A 24991-nucleotide genomic window follows, 5' to 3' on the forward strand; every position below is an offset into this window, starting at 1 on the left:
CACACTGCTGAGTCTAACAGCTGTGTTGCATATAGATATTGATACCCACAGGCAAAACTCTTTTATGGGACATCTCGTGGGATCAGATAGAGAAGCTCCAAATGTTTCAACTGAGCAGTAGTTGGGATGACAAATAAATATTTGAGACATACAGACACGTACTCAGACTTTTCACTTTTGATTTCCAAATAAAGTCTATAAAACATGTAACTACGCCTAGAATCAAATGTACCACACATACTGAAACTTATTACCTGCCTTTAACAACAATACCCTCACCTATTTAAGCAGACAGCTTTATCTGCCTGTATCAGTGACACAGAAGATTAGGTTTAATATTTATTACCCTTCCCAAACCACATCTAAAACAACCACAACTGTTGATGCCCACTGTGCAAAGAACTACTTGTATGAGATTTCTACTGCAGTGAAAGCAGAAGCTGTCTAAAATTGCACAAAAAGCTTTCTCTTGTAGGCTTTCAAGCCCAATTTTCTAGTTACAGAAACTTATTTTCAAAATGGTGTCCTAACTTGTGCAGGTGCAACTTTTACTGTCAAACAGGAAACGCACTCCAAGGTATTGAGATCTTCATTGCTGCTGATTTCTTGCATTGCCAAGTACAAACGTGAACTGTTAAAGCAAAAGATAATGCAAGAACTCACTGATTTATTTCCATATTAATCATGCCATTAAGCATCTGCAAGGCATTTAAAAAGAGAAAATGAGCACACACAGGGTCTCATTTAGAAAACTGAATAATTCTAGTTCTTCCTGTATGTTTTTAATTTTTAATAGTGATTTAAGTACATTTTATGAATTCAAGTTTTCTAGCTGATTTTGGCCTAGACTTTTGGTATTTCCATGTTTAATATTCCCCATCAGTGGAACTGGTGTATAAATGATTACTTTTGCTCTCAAAGGCATTGAAAGGCATTTTCACTTTGAGACAAGAGCCCGAGAATCTTGAATCAGAGGATACACAAACAGCAGAATTATTTGGAAGCAGTCATCAATAGATAACAGAGAAAAGCAGCTGTGATTTCAGCTTAGCTGCTCTTTTTGCCCTTTTCTGTAAGATTTGGTGGTTATTTCTTTTGTAATGGATTGCTGCAGCAAAAGACTGGAGATGAGTAATAAGAGTAATTTGCTGTGTACATTGCAAGACAATACAAGTTATATTTTCAGTATCTAACAGAGAGCATCACAGTGAGAACACACAGATCTGGCCATAAGCTAAATCTCTAGAAAGGTTAAAAGAAAATGCCAAAGCTGTAAGTGGCTCAGTCATTCAAAAAGAGACAGGAAGCAAAGTTCAAAACCTTGTGCAGGTGAGGGCAAGAGAAATCGTGACTCCAGGCTTTGTGAAGGCAGGGCAAGGGCACTGAGGAAGTCATGGCCGAGGCAGAGGTGAGAATGACCGTATGTAAAGGTTTGGGCAAGTACCCCGAGAGAGTCCAACCATCAAGGACTATTCTGAAATAAGAGGTGTTGCAGAGTTGATGGGAGCACCACTAAGCCACATCCTTTATAGTACTTAAAAGAGTCAGATTTCTTAATTAGATCTGGTTTTGGCATTCAATTTGGATGAGTTTTCAGATGCTGCATCTCTATCAGTTGGTTTAGTTATGACTGAAGGACAAAATTCCAGGCTGGCATCCCTTGGTGATCCAGGGACACTAAAAAGCATGTAACTCAGCAGGACTCAAGCATGGGATACACGCTTCCATGTCCTTTAATACCAATACAGCTAGAGCTTGGACCAGCTAAAGCACTCCTAGGCTTCTGAAGAGAGTTGCCTGGATTGGGAACATCAATGAAATGTCACACTAAAAAGTGCCCCAATGCAAATATTTTTCAACACTACAATCCTCAGCCATCCAAAGTTCACACTGCTCTGAGATTCTCACTTAGACAGTTTTTTCTATTGAGATTTCTTTCCTTCCCTCACCTTTTTCTCTTTTTTTTTCCTTGTAATTTTTTTTTTCCCCTTTAGTGACCAAATGCAGCTTTGTTATTTCTCAGGTTTCAGCTCATGTATCCATTCTTGGTGTTAACTCACTCTGCTCTCCTGATCATTAAACTCCATTTTTGTTTTTAAAAACCTCAGCAGACTGAAGCACCGCTTTTCATTCTGCTTATGTCTAGGAATGAGTTAATTCACAAATTAAATATTTTGATGTGGTTGTAACTAATGAGGTGATAGTTATTTTAATTTTGCACACGACGTTCCCCCTTATAACGAAATGCCTTTAAAATATACTGCTAATGATGCTGGTATTAGTGATGAAAATATTATGCACATCTTTAGCTCAATGAAAGTATTTTTACATTGTTAACATGCTGAAAATCAGTGTTAATGAATACGAAATAACATATCTGGAAGGAAGTCAAATGTTCTGATTCAGGCCTGGGTATCATTTAGAGCTAATTAGCAGAGTCTAATGTGGTGAAACACTCACTTCTTACAGTTAACAACTGATTTAGTCTTTGACTTCAGTACCTCTATAATGGATGGTCAACACAGGGAATGGTCAAGCAAGAAAGACAAGCAACAGCTTATTAGCAGCATCTGTGGTTCTGGGTGAGGAAATCAGAAGTATTGCTAGGCTACTGTATGAGAGAGCCAAAATGCCCTATACAAAATACCACATTCAGCATCAACCTACATTTACTTATTTTCAAGCTCTGCAAGACATTCCAAATTTCATCCCAATATTAATTCTTTTTCAAACCAAAACTGTTTAACAACAGATTAAATACGAGGTCAAAAAAACCCTCTATGTGGGCTGAACATGCAAACTGGTTTTATATGTTTACTAAACAACAGTGGGTAAGACGATTGCTGTGATCATATCATTGCATCCATAAAGTACACTCCTTGTGCTTGCAGGCTGGTTCTTGCTTTGATTACACTACTGTAGCTACATTTTAATTTTTCTTTTTTTTTTTTTCTTTTTACTTAAAAGGCTTAAAATGCATAAGGAGAAAACAAATTATGCAAAGAATCCCCTAGATGGAGCAAGTTAGCAAGGGCCATGCATATGCAGGCATGGGCATTCAACTGTGCTGCCACACTTGGCTTCATAAACGATTACTTCATAACCAAATTTTAATGAAGGACAATCGTTGTGCAGTTCTTAAGCATATGCCTGCTCATATTCAGTGCCGGTCACCTAGAAAAACCCTCAGTACATTGCTGTGCAGAAAATGGGATACAGCTTCCTCAACAGCTCTACAAACTTTCCCTAAAATAAACTGTTCTCCAATGTGTTTTTTCTCCTTCCCACTACAGAGCCTCATACAGTTACTGTGATGTTAGCTTTTCCAAAAGCTCATGTATTATCATCCAAGGTTCTGACGTCGGAGCGAAGCGCAGGCTGAGGTATCAGTTTTGGTTCTAGCAATTAAAAGTTTTGAGGACAGAATATAATTTTCAACATCTTTAGCACACTAAATAAATAAATAATGACCGTGGCATAGCAATTAGATTTGTCAGTTGTAAAAATAAGTTTATGAGTCAACAGGGAATATCAATTCTGAACGCCCCATAAAACTACTAATAACTATAAATACTCATGATTTTGACCTCTTATTTAAACTTATTTTTCCTTCTGATTATATGGCCTGATAAAATTAATGATGCTTCACTCTTCCACTAAACTTTCATGCTTAAAATTACTTCTAAAAATTATTTTGTCTCTCGTGTTTTGTTTGTTGTACAGACTGAAGTTAACAGAAATTAAATGGCCCAGTTAAAATCAGGACACGCAGAAAAGTTTTTGGAAGGTAAGAAGTATCTGGGACAAATCAAGAATTTTCTCTTTTAATGCAGTCAAATAAAAACCCTGTATTTCATAAGCATACCCATCAGACACTTTAAGAAGGAGAATGTTTATCTGAAAAGCCTCATGAGAATTTACAAGCTTGTAAAGCATTTCTGCTCAACTTGCCTGTGGCTGTTTGTTCTTTTTTTAATTTAAAAAAAAAAAATAAAAAAATACTATAAATACATCATAGCATCTCAGACAGCAAAAGTGAAGGATTAAAATAGTAGCTGAGTATTTTCATGAGATGAATACTGTTTCCCAGCTTTTCAGTTCAGGGAATGAGCATTGCAATATGCTAATTAATTAACAGAATGAATTAATAAAAGCACTGGTTTCCATGGGGCAGAATATTTATTTCTAACATGAAAGACGTGTCCTAACTTCTAAAGAACTACAGTAACAAACATGAATCAGTGGAGCACCAGTTACATTAAAACCACTATATATAAGAATCCACTTCCACCTGCTCTGGTTGTGAATGCTGAAAGCCACAGACCAGCACTTAAAATCTGTTCCTGCCTTCCTCTCCCCAAGAGGCATTAGTTTCAGCAATCATCCCTATGGAAATCCTATCACCTGCACAATCCTGTAGTATCACAGCCCACGCTTAAGGTTCAGACAGCAAATGAACCAAGTGGTTTCAAGTCTACTACAAATGTAACACAGCCTCTGCTGAATGCCAATATCCTTATTGTTCTGAAAACCTGTAACATAAGCCTTGTCTTTACTGGAGATAAAAAGAATTAGTGAGTTGCTTTAATTTTTTAGTACAATTGGGTCAACGTTTTATTAATAAAAAGCTCTGCACTTTTCATGTTGGTCAGCAGAGTGAGAACAGACTCTGCCACCATTTTTAAATATGCATTTTCAAAACTTCTGCAAAATGTGAAGCTTTTTTCTTCTTTGTATTACTTAAATGGCGCAACACAGCAGCCTTTCCTCCATTAATGTCTTGGAAAACTGTGTGTATGTTTAATGCAACAAGTTCTTTGTTCAGTTTAAGAATTATTCAGACTACCTTATCCAATATGGGTATAATTCACTTCCTTGTTTCAGTTCTGTTTCACAAATCTGGATTTGTGACCAAAATTTGAGGTACATGTATGCGCTATTTATGCTGCAATAATACCAACCTCATGGTGCATTTGTTTGGCTCATTACTGCTACCTTGGGTCAGGATGGTACTTTAAAGCCAGGTAAATACATCTCTACAGAAATTTTCTAGATTTGGGATTTCAGTACCATTGGCTACAGTGCAAGTTATGTTGAATACACATTCTTGTTTACCTTCAACCAATCTGACATGTTCTATTCAGAAACTTAATCTTACTGATTTAGTAAATTTTAGAAAATATATAAATATTATACTAGCTGCAGAGCACACCTGATTTCCAGCACTTGCAAAATTTAAGTCAACATCTCTAATGATCAAAACCATTTTTGTAACTAACTAGGATTTGGGCAGGTATGATAATTTAATATAAATGAGCGTTAGCCACAGAACAGCAAAAACACAATAAACAAAGACCTAAAATCTATGTATATGGTCAAATATCACTTCAGTTGTCATTGTGTGTACTGTACTTTAAGACCACACAACAATGATCACTGATACCTACAAGAAAATGAACTTGAAGCCTAGAATGAAAATGAACACATTCTGACAACTCAATTAGATCTCAGCCTGATACTCACAGGTCAAGACCTCAGTTCAAGATAATGCATTCATTGTTCAGAACAGCCGACGTAAATCTGTTTCACAGAAAATGTCAATATTACCTTTTACACAATTCTTCAGACACTCAAATAGATCTTCACAATAAACAAAGATGCAGAATTTCTCATTAACGTATAACAAGGAAGCCTCAGGGAATTCCCACAGAGGCATGATCTAAGGAAACTCAAGCTAAGAGCAGCATTACCTATGTTTGAGGTTATAGCGATGTAGTCATGGCTTCTATACGTGTTGTTCACAAGGAAATTGAACACAAAGAATAGCAACAAAAAAAAGTGCTGATCTGCCAGGGTCTGCAGTCATTTGATTTAAATCCATCTAGAGTTTAACATATTGCCATTTTGTTCAAGAATCTGGGATTTGAAAAACTTAAACCTGGGAAAATAAACACTCTATATCCATGAACACATGAAAAGCACCTTTAAGCTTGTCATCTGTGGCAAGTGTTAAATATACTTTTTTTCTAGGTAAATGATTTTTAAAGCTTTTCCATTATTTCCTTATCTGCTAACATGTGCGTTAAAGGAACAGGTCAAGTGAACTACAGGCTACAGTGCGGAGAGCCTTCAGATGAAACACCTATTTTTGAACTTGCAAGAACCTATCATCCTGCACATCAAAATCTGATTAGCTGAAAATGGATTTTCCAGTGATTAAAGAGGAAGAAATAAAATGCATTCCTGTCTTCCTCTTTCCATTAGCTCATTTCATATCCTTCATAGCCTTTGTATTTGACATGCACCTGTATCTGAAGAACGTTTTTTTCCTGTAAAATATGTTTTAAAAATATTACTTCCACATTACTGAACCTGGAATACTGATGTGACACTGACATGATCACTCCATTGCCACTTTTCATGAGGTAGCTAGAATTAAGACAATACAACTAAATACAACATCCTCATTGTCTAAAATGAGGCTACAAAATCTCCAGCCACGTAAAAGGAAAAAGGCCTAATCTCAGACATATTGATTAGCCCCACCTCTTGGTAAAATCATTACCTTTGAAACTCTAATCTGGTTTATTTAAATGATTAAGTATGTAAGAAGCCTTCTAATTTCATCCATCACTTATTTTCTTCTAACCAACTGCTTTGCTGCTTAAAAAAAGGAGGCAGGGAAAGAATTCTTAAATATTTCAGAGTCACAGATATGTAGATTTCAGATAAGCTTGCACCTTGCTTAAGTTCAAAGACAGGGAATAAAACCAAAGTATTTGTTTGTGTCCATTTCGAGTGAGCAGATGTGAACAAGTGTTGTAAGTCTATGAACAAATCTGGAAACATGATTTTTGAGCTAACTGCCTGGAGCAATTTTTGAAGCAATTTTCTATGGAAGAGAAGCCTGGATGACTCACAAAATCTAAAAACAATGTGGATATAATAACATTTCAAATCCTTTCTTGTTTCCATTCTTCTGCCATGCCTACATGTGTTGATTTGCATTTTTTTTTTTCTGAAGTACTCAAATTGTATCTTTTAAAGACTAGCGAGATAGAGGGAAGTTTGCGCTAACCTTAAATAGCACCTTATTATGTGAACATCTGGATACACAGAAATGACTGTTCTTCATAAAAGCCAGTTTTTCAGAAATAGCATGGATGCTTTTCACCTGTTTACTTTTTCATCACATTCATTGATAAATCAGTGCTCATCAGATGTGTGGGATATCTACTGATTGCTCCATATTCTACATTCCTTAAATGACTCATTTTTGTAGGCCTTTTAAAGTGTACGTTCTCTTTCGATTACTTGTTTTACTTTTTTGAAACCTTCAAAATAAGAAAGTTATGCATGAAGATTGATAATTATTTCTAATTCCACGCAAGGGAAAACTCTCAATTTACATCAAAATCAATCTCTAAGTTACACCTCTAAAAGTAGGAAAGGAACAATTTTTAACTCCAAAAATTATATTTTCTGATAGGAACTTTGCCCATAGAGGGCTTATTTTTGACGCTGTTTATGTTGCTGTTGTATAGCATACAAACAAGTGCTGTTGGGTTCTGTTTTTTTATTCTACATCGAATTATAAGCATTTATTTAGGGTATTAGTTTCATAGTTTACTCTTCAATAGGAAGTTTTCCTGCATATTTTTCTTCATCTAGATTTCTTTCTTTACTCATATACATACATGCAAAAAAAAAAAAAAAAAAAAAAAATCACTCAAAATTCTAACTCACACTATTTACTGTGAAATCTTCTCATGATAGTAGATGAGTAGTCACCTACTTGTCTAGGAGAGCTTGTACTACCTAGTTTATGCCCTTAAACACGTCATTCTGAATCACCATATCTTCATCAGTGAAAAGAAATAGGCATTTTTGATGGACTGTCCAACACACCTGAAAACAAAAGTGCTCCTTCCTCATAACCTGTACTAGAGTACTAGATCTTCCTTAAATGCCTACATTAGGTACAAGTGAATCCTTCCACAAATCCTTGAACGACTACTTGACGCTCTTTTTTCCTTCTGTTAAGGACTTTTTGCTAGACTTATTACACACGTGATTATTCATTTCTTAGCCTTCTATTCAAAACATGAATAGTTTTTTAAATCTATAAGTCTCAAATCAGCCATCATATCTTTGAGTGATTACTGCTATGCCAATATATAAATAGGAAATACATTTATAAGGAAAAAGCTATAACATGCTTTCCTGGTTTTCTTCAATATTTATAACTCAATACAAAAAAACATGTTTAAAATGATATAAAATATTCTAGTATGTTTTCCACAGCACTGTATGATTTGTTTTAAAGATACTGTCTATTTTCTGAGATAGACTTGCAGAAAAACAGGGAAACAAAATAGGAAAGGGCTTAGAAAGTTACCTTTCTTACAACTACTTATTGAAACTTAGAATATCCTGTTTGATCCATTATACTTATCAGTAATAGTCTGAATTATACTATGTAATTTATTTTCTCTGGATAGGATTGGAAAAGACAGCGTTTGGTCCAGCTGAAGCACAGCATCTTCTAACCATTTCCTCAAAATGTCATATAAATTCTTAATTTATATTCTAAAATCTGTGTCACTTTTCTGTCTTCCTTCTTTGCGAAATGGAAATCACACACTGCTTTCCATAATTTTGGAAAAGAAAAACATTTTGCTTTATATATTGGAAACTCGTATCTCCCCATTAATTTAAATCTCATCTGTTCAAGTAGGAGTAAATTACTAAGTCACTAAGATCAAATCACAAATCATTTTGCCTTCCAGAAATAACACTATATGGCAGATCACGTGAACAATTTCTCCTTACCTCATGTGTATTCTGATAAACTATGATGTGTGAACTATGGGGAAAAATAAACTGATACACCGATGCTAGTAGAAAGTATCTTACAGGACAGAAGTTCTAATAAAAACTTTTGAACCCAGGTATTCTTCATCTCATACCTTGAAGGAGTCAGGATCTATTTGAAGGCTTAAAAAACCAAGCAAGCACCAAATGTATGCCATTTTACACAACTTAAAGTCTTGATTTTGTTTTTAGATTACATCCTCTCTAAAGTTGTAAGACTCCATTTTTGTAGCTGCTTTAGCAAAAGCTTGATCTAATTTTATCTACACCTTTCAACGTGAGGTAATTGTCCTTTCATTGTGATACACAACATCCACAGCAAATCATATGAAATTGCACTGCATTTTCCAATTGAAGGCAAACCAGTTACAAAATCAACTCTTAAAGGACCCTCAACGCAAAAAAAAAAAAAAAAAAAAAAGAAAGCACAATACAGCAGTCTGTATATATGCACTAATATAGATTTGCATATATACACATTTTTACGTACACAGAAAGATTACAATTGTTAAAGGAGCTGCTAGCCAAGAAATATGTCTTTCATCAAATCCTTTTCTCTGCTTCCAGTGAAGCCAAAGAGAACTTAATTTGAAAGATTTTCTCTTCTCTGAAAGCAGTTCTCATGTAAGACTCATCCAGTCCTTAATGAATTAGGCAAGATGAAAAAGTCACTTCAGGCTTGAGGCTATTGCTAGTGGAATTTTTTACTATGTGAGAAACAAATCTTTCTTCTTACTCTCTGGGAAAGAAGAGCCATATTGGTGGTGATGATACAGCACTGAGATGCTGTATCTTTTTTTTCCAAGGAAGAACATACCTTAAACTGTGTCATTCTGTTCCTGGGAGGAAATCAATGCCCTTTACAGAGACCTGCACAGTGAATCCAGAGGGGCTGTGCAATCAGATACAATACAACTGCTATTCTGTAAGGTAAAAGATTTTTGCAAGCCTTATCCAATTTTCTGTTGCAGGATGAAAGGGAGTAAAACTTTTGAGGACTTTCTGTTTTTGAAAACTGCTGCACCAAAATTTTCACATGTAAGCTCCATATTGGATTTCTAAATAAGCCTTCAGGCACTACACACGCTGGAAAGAAAGAACAATTTCACATCAGTAAACTACATACATAAAGTGGCAGTAAGTCATGATCCCAGGGGAAGATTCCCCAAACAGCCAAGCTAAGGGAATGCCTCACTAGTTCCTTGCACTGATGATTTGCTTACTGTCCCTCTAAGAAGACACACAAGTTTCATCTCTTTTCTCACGTGACACGTTTAGAAGACATTAGGTATTTCTGTGAGCTGATTCACTCAGGAACTCAAGAGGAGCTAGTTTACTGACTGAGCAAGAATCTAACCCAGCAGGAGAAGCAGCAGCGTGGGTTAGGTTCTTGTTCAGTTGGTAAGCTAGACAGAAGTATGGAGAGATCTATGGGACATAAAAGATGAGGGGCAGGAAAGCATACTTCTGGGAAAGCTTCAGACACACAGAGGGGAAGTTAGGCAGGAAGGCACATTATTCTTTAATGTAAGGGACCCACTGCAAGCACAGCCAAAACCAAGCTTACAACAATTTCTAAAATCTTCTAATTGGACAGGCTTAAAAAAATAATCTACTTCAAATTGCTGAAATCTTCTACCTGAATCACACACCGCTTGCTTCTCTGAACCTCTTACAACTATCTCTTTGGCCAGATTGCTAAAAGAAATGCTTTCACCTATTATTAACTGAAACTGCTACCTCTAAACGTGGAGAGGTACAGAGCCTGGTGATTATTTTTCCTTTGAGGCAAGAAGATGATACCTTAATGCTCTAATTCAGCTATGGCAAGAAATCAGAAGTCTAGCAAAAAGCCATTCTACCTCTAATTCCCTGTTCAGCTACACAGCTGCCTTCGACCTGCTGCAAAGTGTGCCACAAGAACCAAAGGCAACAACTTCCCAGTCACTCAAGAAGTCCACACCAGATCTATATCAGCTTCAGCACAGATTCTACTGTCTTCCTCTTGTGTCCTCAAACATCTAATGATGTTAATGGAACTCTCTGGACTTCCAGGGACTAGAATGCACAACATCTGACAAATTCCCTTGAGAAATGTCTCCTGCTGCACATTTAACAACTGTCACTCACAGCTCATTTAAAAGGCAGAAATTATGAGTGGAAACTGTCATATCCCTTCAGTTTGACCTTTCTTTAAGTTTTATAGTTTATCAAGGATACATTAACAAAGAAACACAGAAACAATTCAAATATTTCTAGGACAGCAAATTAATGGAAAGATAAAATGGGCAACAGAATTTGTTACATCTCATGGTTGAAACGGAATAACACAAAACTATCTCAGATCGAGTTTTCCTTCTCAAGTCTCTCTTCCTCGTCCGAGAGTTTCATGCATGGAGCCAAAATAAATGTTGATACAACAAATGCTTCAGCTCTGTAATTTTTCTAATAATCCCAAGGTGCTCCTATTATTATGCAGACCTACCTACTCTGTGGAGTGCAACTTCCATGAAACTATCAGCTGGATAGCCCCTTAGAGATGCATTCCTATACCCTGCTCCTGCTTCACCATCTGCTGAATCAGCTGATATCAGCTGAATCAGGTGTTAAAAAAGCATTTATGTCAATTCAGAAATAATGATATTAGTGATATTAGAAATAGTGATATTAGGGCAAACATCTAGAATTCTGTCCCTACAGACCGACTCATATTGAAAGCCAACATATATGATGGTCATGGCACAAATGTCATTGTCCTCTGTGAAATTTAGATTGTTATTACAGAGAATGTCAAAGAAGAACATTTGAAAGCTGAAAATGAATGTATATAGGAAGAAATTTAATTAGGCTCTTTTAGTTCATTAAAGGACTGTGGAATGAGTGTAAATGAACTTAGAAGGATATTAAGATATGTCCCTCCCATAAGAATATGACTCCACAACTTTTATTCAGGATTTTTAAAAGAGAAATTAGCAATAAACATAAATTGAACTGAAACAGCCTAATTTTACTGTCTAGTTACTGCTAATACCAAATATTCATTTCTCCCAACAAGAAACTATAGCTAAACATCAGACATAATACAGCTATTTGCAAAGGTGTTGAGGAGCAACAAAAATCTTTAGATCCATTTTTAATTGTTGAACTTCCTTTAGAAACACCAGCACATCTGCCAGTTATTTAAAATATCTGCAAATGATTAATTTAGTAAAATATTAAGGAGACATTGAACAGCTCCTGTATATCTACTAAGAGAATCCCATCCCTCTCTGAAAACTGCAATCAAAAATAATTTCCAATTAAAATACTTTCTGACAAGAAGAAACTTAATTTAAATTTTAGTTGTAGGACGAAAGGAGAACAAGCAATGTCATGTTTCATTTTCTTCAGCTTGTCACTTCAATTCTCTTTTGAGAAGGACTTATTTTCAGATGATATAATTACAATCCTGAAATGGCAGTTTTAAATATACATGACAGATGTTTATTAAATTGAAATATATTTGGAACAAAATTTACTTTCCCCCTCTTCACTGCAGAAACAAAGGCCAGATTCTATGGCCTCTTTCCATTGTTGCTTCTTAAAACTGAAAAATATTCATGACTATCAGTAGAATTTTCCCCCATTTTAGAGATTCTAATTCTTCTCCCCAACCACCACTGGAATACAATCCAACTTCACCTGCAGTGTGCATGTCACCTGGTCTGTCTAAGCATATTTCTAAATGGCATGCAATGCAACATCCCAGTAGAAATGCTCTAGAGAGAAATTAAGGGGACAAGCATTTTCCATACTATGCTAAGAACATCATCACGTCCAGGGTGGGCTGTAGTTTACTATTATAAAAACTATGAAGTGCATGTTGTCAGGAAACATAACTTAAGTTCATCATTTATCATATGACTTAAAAGAAAATTCAACATTCATAAAATACTGCTCCACAGTACCATCAACATACAGGGCAGAATTCATATTTTAGACAGAGGCATCTATTTAAAAATGGAGGTGTACTATGGCACTAATTTAAGTGTTTACAAATCACTTTTGTGTGAGCAATATCCTCTCTTAGGAGTGATTTATATTTGGTCCTGAAGTCATCAGCTAATGCTTCTTCTGCAGGGAGAAGGATGCTTTATGGATTTCCACTCAAGGAAATTTAGTTCACCATGAAAAAATAAATAAAATTCCATTTTATGAGACAGAAACACATTGAAGATGTCAAGAGCAAAATGTAAAAAGTAATCAGCAAAATTAAGTTATATGCATAGAAGACAGCATTTTGATCACTGACAGAATTCAGTGATCTTCAAGCATGTGAAAAAAATCATATGGAGAGCTTTCATACCCATATCAAAAAAAGTACACAATGCATGTGAAGTCTAGCTTTTCTGTGGTAACTTGATCTTTCTTAATTCCATAGCAGTCAACCATAAGATTGGGTTCATTTATGCTTTAGGTTTTGAGCTTTTGAAATGTTTCTATGCTCAATATAAGAGATAGTAGTGCTTGTGGTTTGATATTATTGTTGTTTGTTGGTTTTTGTTTTTCTTTATTTTTGAATACCTTACATGTTTCAATACTACAAACTGAGGACTATGGGATGCTGATACAACTATGTAGAGAAACGCTTTCTCATATTTCACAGAAACAGAAAGATCACAATGAGAATGGTGAACTACTGTTTGAGTAGCATTTGGAGAAATCACAGGTAATGACCCACTGATACCACAAGAATTATTTCACAGTAACATCACTGGGAAACCCGAATTTGCTAATGGAACACTAAAAATAAACATGTTTATGTGACAGTCCACTTTTAAGTTAAAAAAAAAAAAAAAAAAAAAAAATAAAGGAATGAAGGAAAACAATCTAGACACAAACCACAGTTAATAATTAGAATTTTTTTTTTTTTGGTACTGAATTTTAATTTGAGCATTTTCTTATTTTTTTCTTGGGAACATGACCATTGTGTAATCTTAATTTCTGGCATTGGGTAATTCTTTCCTGTGCAAAGATATCTACACAGCTTACATACATACAAATATATTTTAGTGAATTTACAATACAAGGTTTGGGTGCTCAAGACAGCACAAAGTATGCAGGTATTTATTTGACACTGCTCTTGACTACAGATGGAGCTTTTAATCACTCATCTGCTAAGCTTTACTGTATTTTGAGAAAAAAGTGTACTGATTGGTTTTTTATTTTAAAGCATAAAAAACCTTCTCTTCTGAACTGTCCCCAGGGTATCTCTCATGGAGCACAAAGTAGTCTAAGCTGCTGCTCTGTACAGCTAAGCAATTACCCCCACGTTGACTACGAAGTAACTCCATTTTCTTTTCAGCATGAACTCTACTTGAGCCATGGAGGTTGCAAATTCACTAATTTCAGATCTTCCTCTCTTAAGACCCAAGCAGTCCAAAAGTACTGATACTTGGTGAAAAATCTGAATTTAGGACAGAAAACTTTCTTTAAATGGATTAACTGAAGTATAGCAAAACCAGCATAGAAACTAAAAATATTTGCAGAGGAGAATATTGGGATTAACTGATAGACACTTCTAACTTTGTAGTCGTATTCCTTAGCCTTAAGAAGAAGATGGAAGACATGGGAAGCGTGCATCTTTCAGATTTTCCTTATCCTTTGGCCTTTCCAGTTCTCTTTGTTCTGAACTGACACTGATCCTGACATCTACAAAATACATGGAATGATTTTAATAACTGCTGTTGTAGTTGAACTTCAGACACTATTGGGCCCTTTGTACTTACAGAATATGTACCATTATTTAACAGTCCTTAGCAGTAATTCACATCTCTGCCAAGTCTCTTAATTCTCATCACTTCTTCTCATTTAGTCATTTGACACACTGCAGATTTTAATATCCAAACATCTAATCTATGGAGCTGATTTTTTTTATTATTATTTTTAAATGAAACTTCAGCCAAAAACAAAAATATTCGTCAGCTATCAACCTCCATTCGAAGTCCATGGGCAGGTAGTATAATTTGGTGTCACTTTTAGTAAGTGCCTTGAAGATGTTTTTTAGATCTTTCTGCAACACATCACTAGAGTACTCATGATATTTCACACGTACAAAAATCAGTAAAAACCAAAAATCCTAAACTGTGCATTTGAAAAATCCCATTCATACCTCTTTACATCCTGGGCAAAACCAATAAACTTGCAGTGAAATGGCTGCCTGTGAGGTCTTTATTATTGACATGGTTTTTGGTGTTTTTTTTTTTTCCAGCAAAATCTGCAGACTCTGTTGTCAGAGTATGCATTGAATTACAGTAAAATCAGATAATAACAATATAATGAAAGATTTATAGCAATTCTGCAAATGACAATTTTTAATGAAGTTTTTTTCTGAAGTTCTGGCAGTAGGAAACTTTATTATTCTCAACCTGAGTGATATTACTTATGACATATAATTTTTACTTTCATACATCCCCTTTGCACAACCTCTTTCAAAGTAGAATAACAGATTAAATTGTACCATCAAAATTAAAGCAGGAAGCAAACAGAATTACTCTGACACCAAAGAAATTTCCATCCTACTTCATGCATTTAAGGCCAAATGCTGGAAAGTTCATCATAAGTTTAACTTTAAATGAGTTTATATCTCACCCGCAAGCACTTTCCACCTCTGCCTGCTCATTCACAAGCTAGAAATATTATGGAAGCATTATTCTCCCCATTTTTCTAATTTTCTAATATTTAAGATAGAGTAAATTACGGAATAATCTCTGAAAAACTGTCCAAAGATCCACTGCTTCCCAAATTTACAGGCATCTGAAAATACAGTATATAGTATAAGAAATGCATTAATCAAGAGCAAAGGATAAATACTTTGTTTATCTTGTATTCTAAATGGAAAAGAAATGAGATATTGCCATGTCTGTCACTAAAATATCAAACCTCTGTAGAAACTGAATTCCAGCTATGGAATTTACTATATTGTAAAACAAGGTAAAAGTGTGCAAGTGGGAATTCTATCAGAGAAGAGAAAAAGATACAATTATTCCAACTCAGAGCTGATATGCTCCAAGGTATACGTTTTCCAACAAATCACAATAAAAATGAATATTTTAGAGGTTAATACGAAGATCAAATGTAGAATGCATTTGCCGAAAAGATTAATATCTTTTCATTAAAAATGAGTGCACTGTTGGTTCAGCATTTGCATTTAGATCGAGTAAGTAATAAGTATATTGACTGCTTAACACACATCTCCAAAATGAAAAATATGGATGAAGGGAGCAGTGTCCACCGGTAGAAGTGGACAAGGTTTTTCTGTTATCTGCTGCTCTCCCTTCAGAGAACTTACACTCTATCAACAAGAACACCATAATTCACGTCTCACAACAAAACTGGGGGAATACTGTATGAGAGCAATTATGCAAGCGTTCATTCCTTCATGCATAGCATGTTGGTGAATACGTACCGGTGGACTGATGTTGACTTGAAAAATTGCTTGCCAATATACATTAACTTATCAATGTGTGGACAGGAATGGGTATTTACTAGCTGCTACACGCTTTTTTTTGTCGCAATTGTTTAAAGCTTAGAGCCATTCAGTTAATTGGAAGTCTCAGTCAACTAATACATGACTGCAAGTAATCTGCTTAAGCATCAGCAGGAAGGACTGGAGTCCCTCCAGGTTTCTTGTTGTTTATGGCATAAGGTCATCACAGCTCCATGTTTTCAAGCAATAAAGAAAGGGAAAGGTACATATGATTAAAAAACCAATATCTCAATGCACCAAGATCGGTTCAGAAATAAAATATATAGGAGAAGCTTACTGAAATGGCGGCATGGCTTCACACAGACATGCTGGTTGCTAGTCTCATGAAGAATATGTGTTTTTATTTAACTGAATACAGCACAATGTTTCTAAGGATCAGAGAATACTTGAATTGGTTTTCTTGAGTTGTTTAACAACATGTCAGAATATAGTCCAGCATGTTGCAGATATTTTGAAATCTTTAAAAAAAAAAAAAAAAACACAAAAAACACAACAGAATTAAGTGCAGCAGTTCCTATCAAAAGCAAAATCATATTACTTCTCAGACAGAAGAGTAAATATTTCCCTTAACTGTGGTGGCAGCTTTCTTGTAGTATTAGAGTCATGCAAAACATATATAAATCATACAGATATTTTCCTACTGAGCAGGCACCTGTAACACTGGCAAAACAACATTGTGGGTGAGCAGAAAAACTGATTACTGTTCCATAGAGGAAATTTAAGAGCTGATGCTAAAAGAATACAAGTGTTTTCTCCTCCTGTGTATAATCTTTACTTCTTTCTAACTGCAGAGAAGTGTCAGCTTGAAATGGACTAACCCACCCCTAAAGTACAAAACTCAGGACATTTCCTCAAGATTCCTTTCATTCTTATTTATTTATCTTTACTGTGTTGTGTCCTATTTAGGGTCATTTAGACCACACACTTTCATAAAGGGCATCCTTCTCTTCAATCTATGGATCAAATGTGTTCTCCAACGGATATTTGGAGGTATAATTTGCTCTCTAGCACTCTTTATCTCTGACACATTCAAGGATGCTTAAATCCCACAAGAAAAAATGCACATGTTAATCTTCAAAAATGTGCCCTTACACACCTTCTGAAAATTAAAATGGTTTTGATAACCTATCAGAATTGCAAAACCCTGAAAAATCATTTTGTTTTTTTGAAAAAACAATTTTGAATCTGAAAAATATATACATGAAAATAAGCTAGAAAATTCAGACCATACAAATTGTGCATGGCACTGAGGCTTTCTTAGGAGACATGAAACACTCCCAGCTTCTCTGAGCAGTTGCCATTAGGAATCAAAAGCACCCCGCAGCTTGGTGGATATAATGTGGGTTGTCTATATACACATATACTCAGTTCAGCAACTCACAGAACAACAAATTTTGAAGGCTTGTAGGAACCTAATAAAATTGTCTTCACTTTAAACCAGTCCTGTGCAGCTAGAAGAACAAACAGATGTGGCCTGAGGCTCCTCAGAATCCAGTTCATTTTTTTTCCCCTATTGTTTTAAAAAGCATCTACTTAGAATTCATTTTTAATCCTAAAATATTACCAGAAAAAGAAATGTTTCATTTGATTTTGTCTCCTTATTTTCATTATTAGCATAGATGTTTACTTATGCATGCTGTGATCCTCCCACATATGTTTAATCAGAGATAAAAACTAAGCTCTCTGGATGCCCAAACTTTGTTTTACTTCAGGGCAAAAGCCTTTGTATTCTTTGCACTGAAATGAAAATTTCTGAAGCTATTTCATGGCAACTGCTCTGAAAATGCTGTAGTGTTAAAAAAAAATAATAATATGAACTGTACAGCATGTTCAAAACTTGCCAGATGCCTGGCATCTCCAAATCTCAGTATCTCCTATTGGGAAACAAACTCAATTTCCTGCTTTCTTGGATACACAAACATGAAAGAAATTATATTTTAAAAAATCATATTATTACAAAACCTACAAAAAAGCCAAAACAGTTTAGATGCTGTCGATTTGTCTTATACAGCATTGAAAGTTGCCAAAAGCATAAAAACCTATGGAGATGGAAAAAATGAGTAACTTCAATCAGTATCTCAACATACTATTAACAGTTCATACCAACTGCTGGTGCATATACACATAATTAGTGCACAACAGCATTCTCTCTTCTCTGTGTTTATCCTTGAGAAACTGCTACTGTAATTCATCTCAGTTGAAGGCTAATATGACTGTAAACAGTATACTTAGTAGGAATAACTGAAGATAATCCCCTTTTGACTGGTACTAGCTTTTATGATTCAAACAAAATAAATACAGCTAACAAAAGATGGAAAAATCACAAGCAACTGACCCAAATTGGAGTTTAAGTAAAATCTAGAAGTTGCTGTTTGAACTGCTACTATAATGATTCATTACAGTAACAGAACTTCCCCTCCCCCACCCTAGTTTCTGGAGGAGTGGAATTGTCCAGCAGAAATCTCCCTGCATAAAATCCATGTGCACCTTCAGGAGCTACACCGAGTTACCTGACTGCACAGCTGACCACAATCACAGTCATCAAAAAGGACCAGCTGTGTTGTCCACATTCATTCATTTTTCCAAGGAGTTAATGGAAAACTTCAATGAACAACTTGCTGCTTTCTATCCACATATACTATAACACATTATTTGCTGACATGCTGACAAAAGAAGATTAGGAGCTGAAGAGAATAGGCAAAAACTGTTCATCCCCATGGTTCACTAATTCTGTTTCATGGGAGCTTTGCTGATCTATCATTTAATTCCTCTGTCTACAATTTTTGTCCCCTGTTATTATACCTACTGACAAGGTTTTCAGAGAAGTGACCATTTCTTTTTCCCATCTTTCTACGATGCACTTCACAGAAGGTTCTGATATACAGCCTTCACGTACTACAAAGGTTCAGCAGAGGAAATATAACAAGGCAGTAATACCAGCTGATATTCTACAGAGGAGTGGCAAATCAGCTTTCTAGCACCCTGCAAATCATTTTTTTTTTCCAATGGTAGTGACATGCATATACTTCATCTCTAAGCAGAAGCTAGACAGAGATATTCTCTTTCAGATGCAACTCCCATCTTTGTATCCAAGGCAGACAGTGCTTTCACACTAATTCAATTTCATGAGCTACATACATGTGAAACACCTAAATCGTTTATATATATATTTATATTGGTACCCAGAAGTGTTCAGAACGGGATCATTAGACCACTTGTCCCCAGAACTATTTTTTATGATTGAAAATGTTGAACATTTTTGCACACAGATGGTTACAATAAAGGATGCATGACAACCAGTCCATACACATGAAATACATAAGCAGGAAGTGGGAGAAGAAGCCAAACCCAGAAAGATGACAGGACAAAACACAACATCTTGAGAGAAACAGAAAACTCCTTATGAAGGCTTTCACTTGACAAGACAGTATTGGAATGGGCTTCAACAGCAGATAATACTTGTTTTTACTGTTAAAATGTTACACAGCCCTATGTTTTGGCTCAAAATAACCATTCAGCATTTGCAGCAACAATTTAAATTACTTCCCGCTTTCAACAAGATTGCAGTTTGCCATGCCACCTTCAAAGTAAAAGTACTGAATTGACTATTATTAAAAATCATAAAGAATTCAGATCTTGATTTCTGGATCTACTACTCAGTCGTAATACCAGTCTGACTGAGGCCAGGTTTCTTGTATGGAGACAGCATCATTATTTCATGAATCACCAGTAACCTCTGGAAGATACCAGAAAAAGCAGGTACATTCATTCCCTTCCATTGATTTTCTAATTTTGAGTAAATTGGTTTAATCTGGAGAATGGTTATCCATTAGGAATAAAAATACCTAAAGTGACTTTAGAAAACAGAATGAAGCTTTTGAACAGAAAAAAAAAAAATGAAGAAGGGAAACTTGAGGCAAAGAGGTGATGATTACATACTAAATTTTGGCGTGGGTCTGTGGCCAGCCACACAAATATGAAAGAAATTAAATCCCTCTGAACTTAGAAGAGAGATCTACAGGCCTTGAGCTCAGTTTTACTGTAACTTGTGTCTATAATATACGTCTATTTTATCCAAGAACAGTCTAATTCTGGAAAAACTTGCACAAAAATTACTCACCTAAAACATATGAGCATCACTTTCATATAGTTAAAATAAGAAATAGCATGCTGAATACAGGGAGCATTCAATAGTCCTGTACCTAACCAACTTAAAAGATAAGCTCTGTAAATCTGCACATCCACTCAAAATGCAGCAAGGTTGGTGAACAGAGAGTTCAGGTCTTTGAATTTCCTTGGTGGAGACTGCAAGACTCCTGGTCACCTTCAGGACCTTAAGAGCCCACAGGCCTATATAATTAAGAGAACTGCTGATTTACAGAGTAACTATTCAGGTCATAATTGCATTGTTGTTCTCATACATTCTGATAACTACTAGTTCATTCTCTTAACCTGAAATGATTACACCTATATTTTTTTGCCACCAGTTCACACTCTTGTAACGTTAATGACGGGTAATCAACATGGACTTTGGCACTACACTGTTTCATCTTAAAACTACGTGCAGATTGTCTGCCCCTTTATTATTCCTTTCTTGGTACATCCATGGTATACTAAGTATGGAGTACTACATTAATTATTCCACTAAGTCCTCTCAATACAAACAAACTTATAGAAAAGTCTTTAAAGCAACAAACTGTAACAACCTCATAGCAAGCCATACATACAATTAAGCCTTTTATTTCTTCTGTTGTCAAATAATTGCTGTCTCCAGTTTGACCTTCTTTTATTTTTCAGATCTTTGTTTTCATCAGCCAACACTAAATGTCCAGCACTGAAGAACCATTAGATTTATAAATAGTGATCACAGCACATAACTTCTTTCACCAAAATAAGAAATAAAAAGAACACTGTGAAAGACTCCTCACAGTTGAGCATCCAAACCTCCACCCTTCCTCACAGCACTCTTAATTTTTTGTCAGTTCACAAAAGGCTATGAGCACAAACAATAAGATTTCATCTTGCGATAAGAAACTTACCTCACGATCCAGCAGTACAGGTGACACCACTGTGACAATATCTCCCTTTTCTGGGTCAATGTAGAACATATTTGGGGAGGGTTTGGTAGGTGTCTGTTTGAGGATGTTGTACCGCAGAAGAGCGTTGTCTGTGCTAGGATCATCAGCATCAAATGCTGTCATCCGCATCACAGTTGTTCCTAAGGGAAAGGTGGACAGACAACAGAATGCAGTTAGGAAGCACATTTATTATGCTACTTTCAAACACAAAAACCAGACGAGTACATAACAACTATCTCATCAGGGCCAGGAAGTAGTTTCATGTGATACTTTGTAATTCCATTCATCCTATTTTTACTTGCTGCTGAGCTAACAACAAAAAGTAATCTTCCTGGTCTGCAGCAAACAAATGACTCACTTAAATACCCCGTATTTGAGTACTTTGTTGCTGCCCACATAAGAAACATCACTAAAGGATCCTCCATGCTTTAAATTCTTCGGGTAAAAAGTCTACAGGATCTCCTGGTGAAGGTGCAATGCTGAAATAACAGAAAGGTTTCTATTTGCAGTTTGTGCAGTTTTGCACTGTCTCGAAATTGGTTGGACGTTTTTAAGGCTTCTGCCAATACGACAAATTTTATCATGACTAAAGCTCAGAGAATTCTAACTTGAACATAACTCCTGGGCTTTCTGATCACTCTGAACACTCTCTTGCTCGGCCATCTTTAGAGTGCTGAAGTTTTTATTACGAAAATCCTATAGCGTGCAGTTCTGCCATAGAGAGCAACAGGGTTAATGCCACTGATTGCACAGAACCTTAAATGATTTAAAGAGGGAAAAAAAAAAACACCATTCTCCTACAACACATGGTTAATACAGAGACAACTGAGAAGCTGCCAATATTGTTGTTAACTAATGGAGTACATACTCCCACATCGCAAGATCAAATCTTATCCTCTCTCCTGCACAGGCACACCAGAGGTGACAGAGTTTTATTCAAGCTTCTTTTATTTGCTTTGTGTTGTGGGAAGCAAAGAAAGGAAGTAATTAGACAGCAGGGCTGAACCCTGCAATATTCACCCCTAGACCATTATAATTTTTTAATCAGTCAATCTATAGGTATAAACACAACAGGTTTTATGTTCATTTTTATATCTAACTAGAAGGAACATATAATCACACCAAAACTGAAGTGTTTCTTTCAGGCAGTATTGGCCTGAACAAAGGATAAAATCCTAATGAACAAAAAAGTCACGATGAAATCAGCGAACTAGTTTCAGCAGTGAATGAAGAAAAGCAACAAATTAATGCAAAAGACACTAGTAAACCATATACAGATAGGAAAGGTAAGGAAGCATTCACTCTTTTGCCTAAAAATCTCAACCAAAAAAATTTAATCAAATTCCACCAACTATTCAATTCTCATTTAAGTAGCTTAGCACTGAAAACGTATCATTTAACACGTGAACCGCAATGTCAAATTATAATTCATTGTTAGAGTTCAAGTCTTCTGTATTAGCCAACTTGCTTTTCCCCGCTGACTTTCAGTAGAGAATTATATCTTAAAAATATCACAATGAAAACAATTTGAAATACAACATTTTCATTTCATATTGAATATATAATGCTATTTGAGCTATCCACAGTATCCACAGTCTTTTGTGCCAAAATAACAACACTGGATTAAAACTTTCTAGTACAGACAAGGCCTATGTCATTACATTGCCTGCAGAACAGAAATACTATTCTTTTATGTTGATAAGCAGTGAGTTTCTATTCTTTGTGAAGGTCTTTCAGCAGAGCTTACTTAAAATCAAATGTAATGAAATACAGTGGTAAAGATGCAAAAAAAACCTATCCCCAAACAATACGTAAACTAAAACAATTTCCTCACTCAGTGTTAAACACAACTGTCATGCTCAGATACGTTTCTTCTTTGCTTTTTTTGGTGTGTACATCTTTGAGGTCTTGTAATGACCTTGAGTATAAGCTCTCAAAGGTTTTGCTTCATTGCTACGTCAGGCAGAGCTACCCCCTAGAGAAATAGAACAGATCTGACAGCATGTTGGTTTTATTCACCAGTGATTAAAGGTCAGACGGCTCAAAAAGAAGCTTGCCACTGGATGCCATGCCATGTTTTCCAATATTACAAGATGATTCTCGCCCTGATATTTTCAACTACTTTGTTTGAGACTTCTTCAAAAGAAGAAAAAAGTAACATCTTTCTATTTTGAAGGGAAGAGCATTCATCTCTTTTTACAAGCATTGGGAACTTCTGACACATGGATGTTTTGTTTTTTTTTTTTAAAATGTGTTTATTGCATTTGAAGACAATTGTTTATTTTCATGTTAGATAGCCTTTTTCACAAAAGTCTCCTGGGTCACAAGACCTCACTGAAATAAATAAGACAGGCAAATCTTCAAGGGATATAAAAGAGCGCTCAAATGTAAGTGAAATTCAATGATATTTGGTATGGCTTCTCAAGAAGCACAATTTAATGGGATGCTACGCTCTTCAAGTACATTGGATGATAGTTTAAATAAATGCAAATTCGTACTATTATTAATCTATTGTATGAGATATTCAGCAGAGATTTAGAATGTGATCAAAACCACACATTCAGATGGAAATCTAATTTACACAGTTGTTCTAGTCAGTTGTACAGAAATATTTCTAACGATAAGACTGCAGATACAGATTTTAAAATCTGATGTAAATCCACAAATCTCTTGTTACTCTGGCATGAAACTGGCTTGATACAGTGGCTGAATACAATTCTGATTTGCCAACTTAAGTTCTTTAACCTTTCTATTCACTGGACATTCTTTTATTCTGTGTAGCCATTCCTTTGCTGCAGAGAGATAAAAAATAAATTCAGAAACTCAAAAAATTTGGCTTTTACATCACTTTGCATAGGCGTGCTAGTCCCAGTAGGGAAGTAGATAATTAGTTCCATTTGTGTCTATCTTGCCTCTAAGGTTCAGAAATGTTAGTATCTAGCTAACCATCAAGGTGGCAGATGTGCTTAAGTAAAAGTTATTCTATTCTCACAAATTCACATAACAGATGTAAAAATGCATATAAAACTCCTTGTTAGATGTCATTATATATTATTACAGTCTGTATAAGATTGTATCTGTTTTTGGTTCATGAACATCAGCACAAAAAAATTACTACTCTTTAAACATCACTTACATGCCTTCATCACTCCAATAACCAAAGTCAAATAGCGCTGCTAAGAACAGCAAGGAAACCTTGCACTGAGCTGACAAATGGTACTCTGCTTCTACAGCCGTGCTGAGAATGGCCTGTACTCGGACACAGCTCTCTTGCAGCCTTGTTCTCATAAGCATGTTGCAAAATAACTGGAATTCACTGCTGTCCATTTATTTCAAAGCACAGCACTACATACTTTATTACATCAGAACAAATCTCGCTCATATGCAAACATTAGAATGGTTTGGCAGCTAAAAAAAAAATAAAATCACAGCAGCTTTAAATTAGGAATTAAAGCATATTTCAAGGACCTTGTGGAGAAGTCTGACAACAGTATTTCCAGGTAGGAACTTG

At 35.5% G+C, this 24991-nt stretch overlaps 1 protein-coding gene across 1 annotated transcript in view; it reads right to left on the bottom strand.

The window, feature by feature from the left end:
• The window catches only part of CDH13 (cadherin 13), a gene marked incomplete at both ends in the record, with an annotated part of 413730 nt that overhangs the window by 95290 nt on the left and 293449 nt on the right, over positions 1 to 24991 (bottom strand). The window contains one exon of the mRNA XM_079541296.1: positions 21442 to 21620. Coding sequence (XP_079397422.1) covers positions 21442 to 21620 — 179 coding nt within the window. The remainder of the gene's footprint in view (positions 1 to 21441; positions 21621 to 24991) is intronic.

This window comes from Tetrao urogallus (genome assembly GCF_951394365.1).
Source record: "Tetrao urogallus genome assembly, chromosome: 12".
Classification (NCBI taxonomy): Eukaryota; Metazoa; Chordata; class Aves; order Galliformes; family Phasianidae; genus Tetrao; species Tetrao urogallus.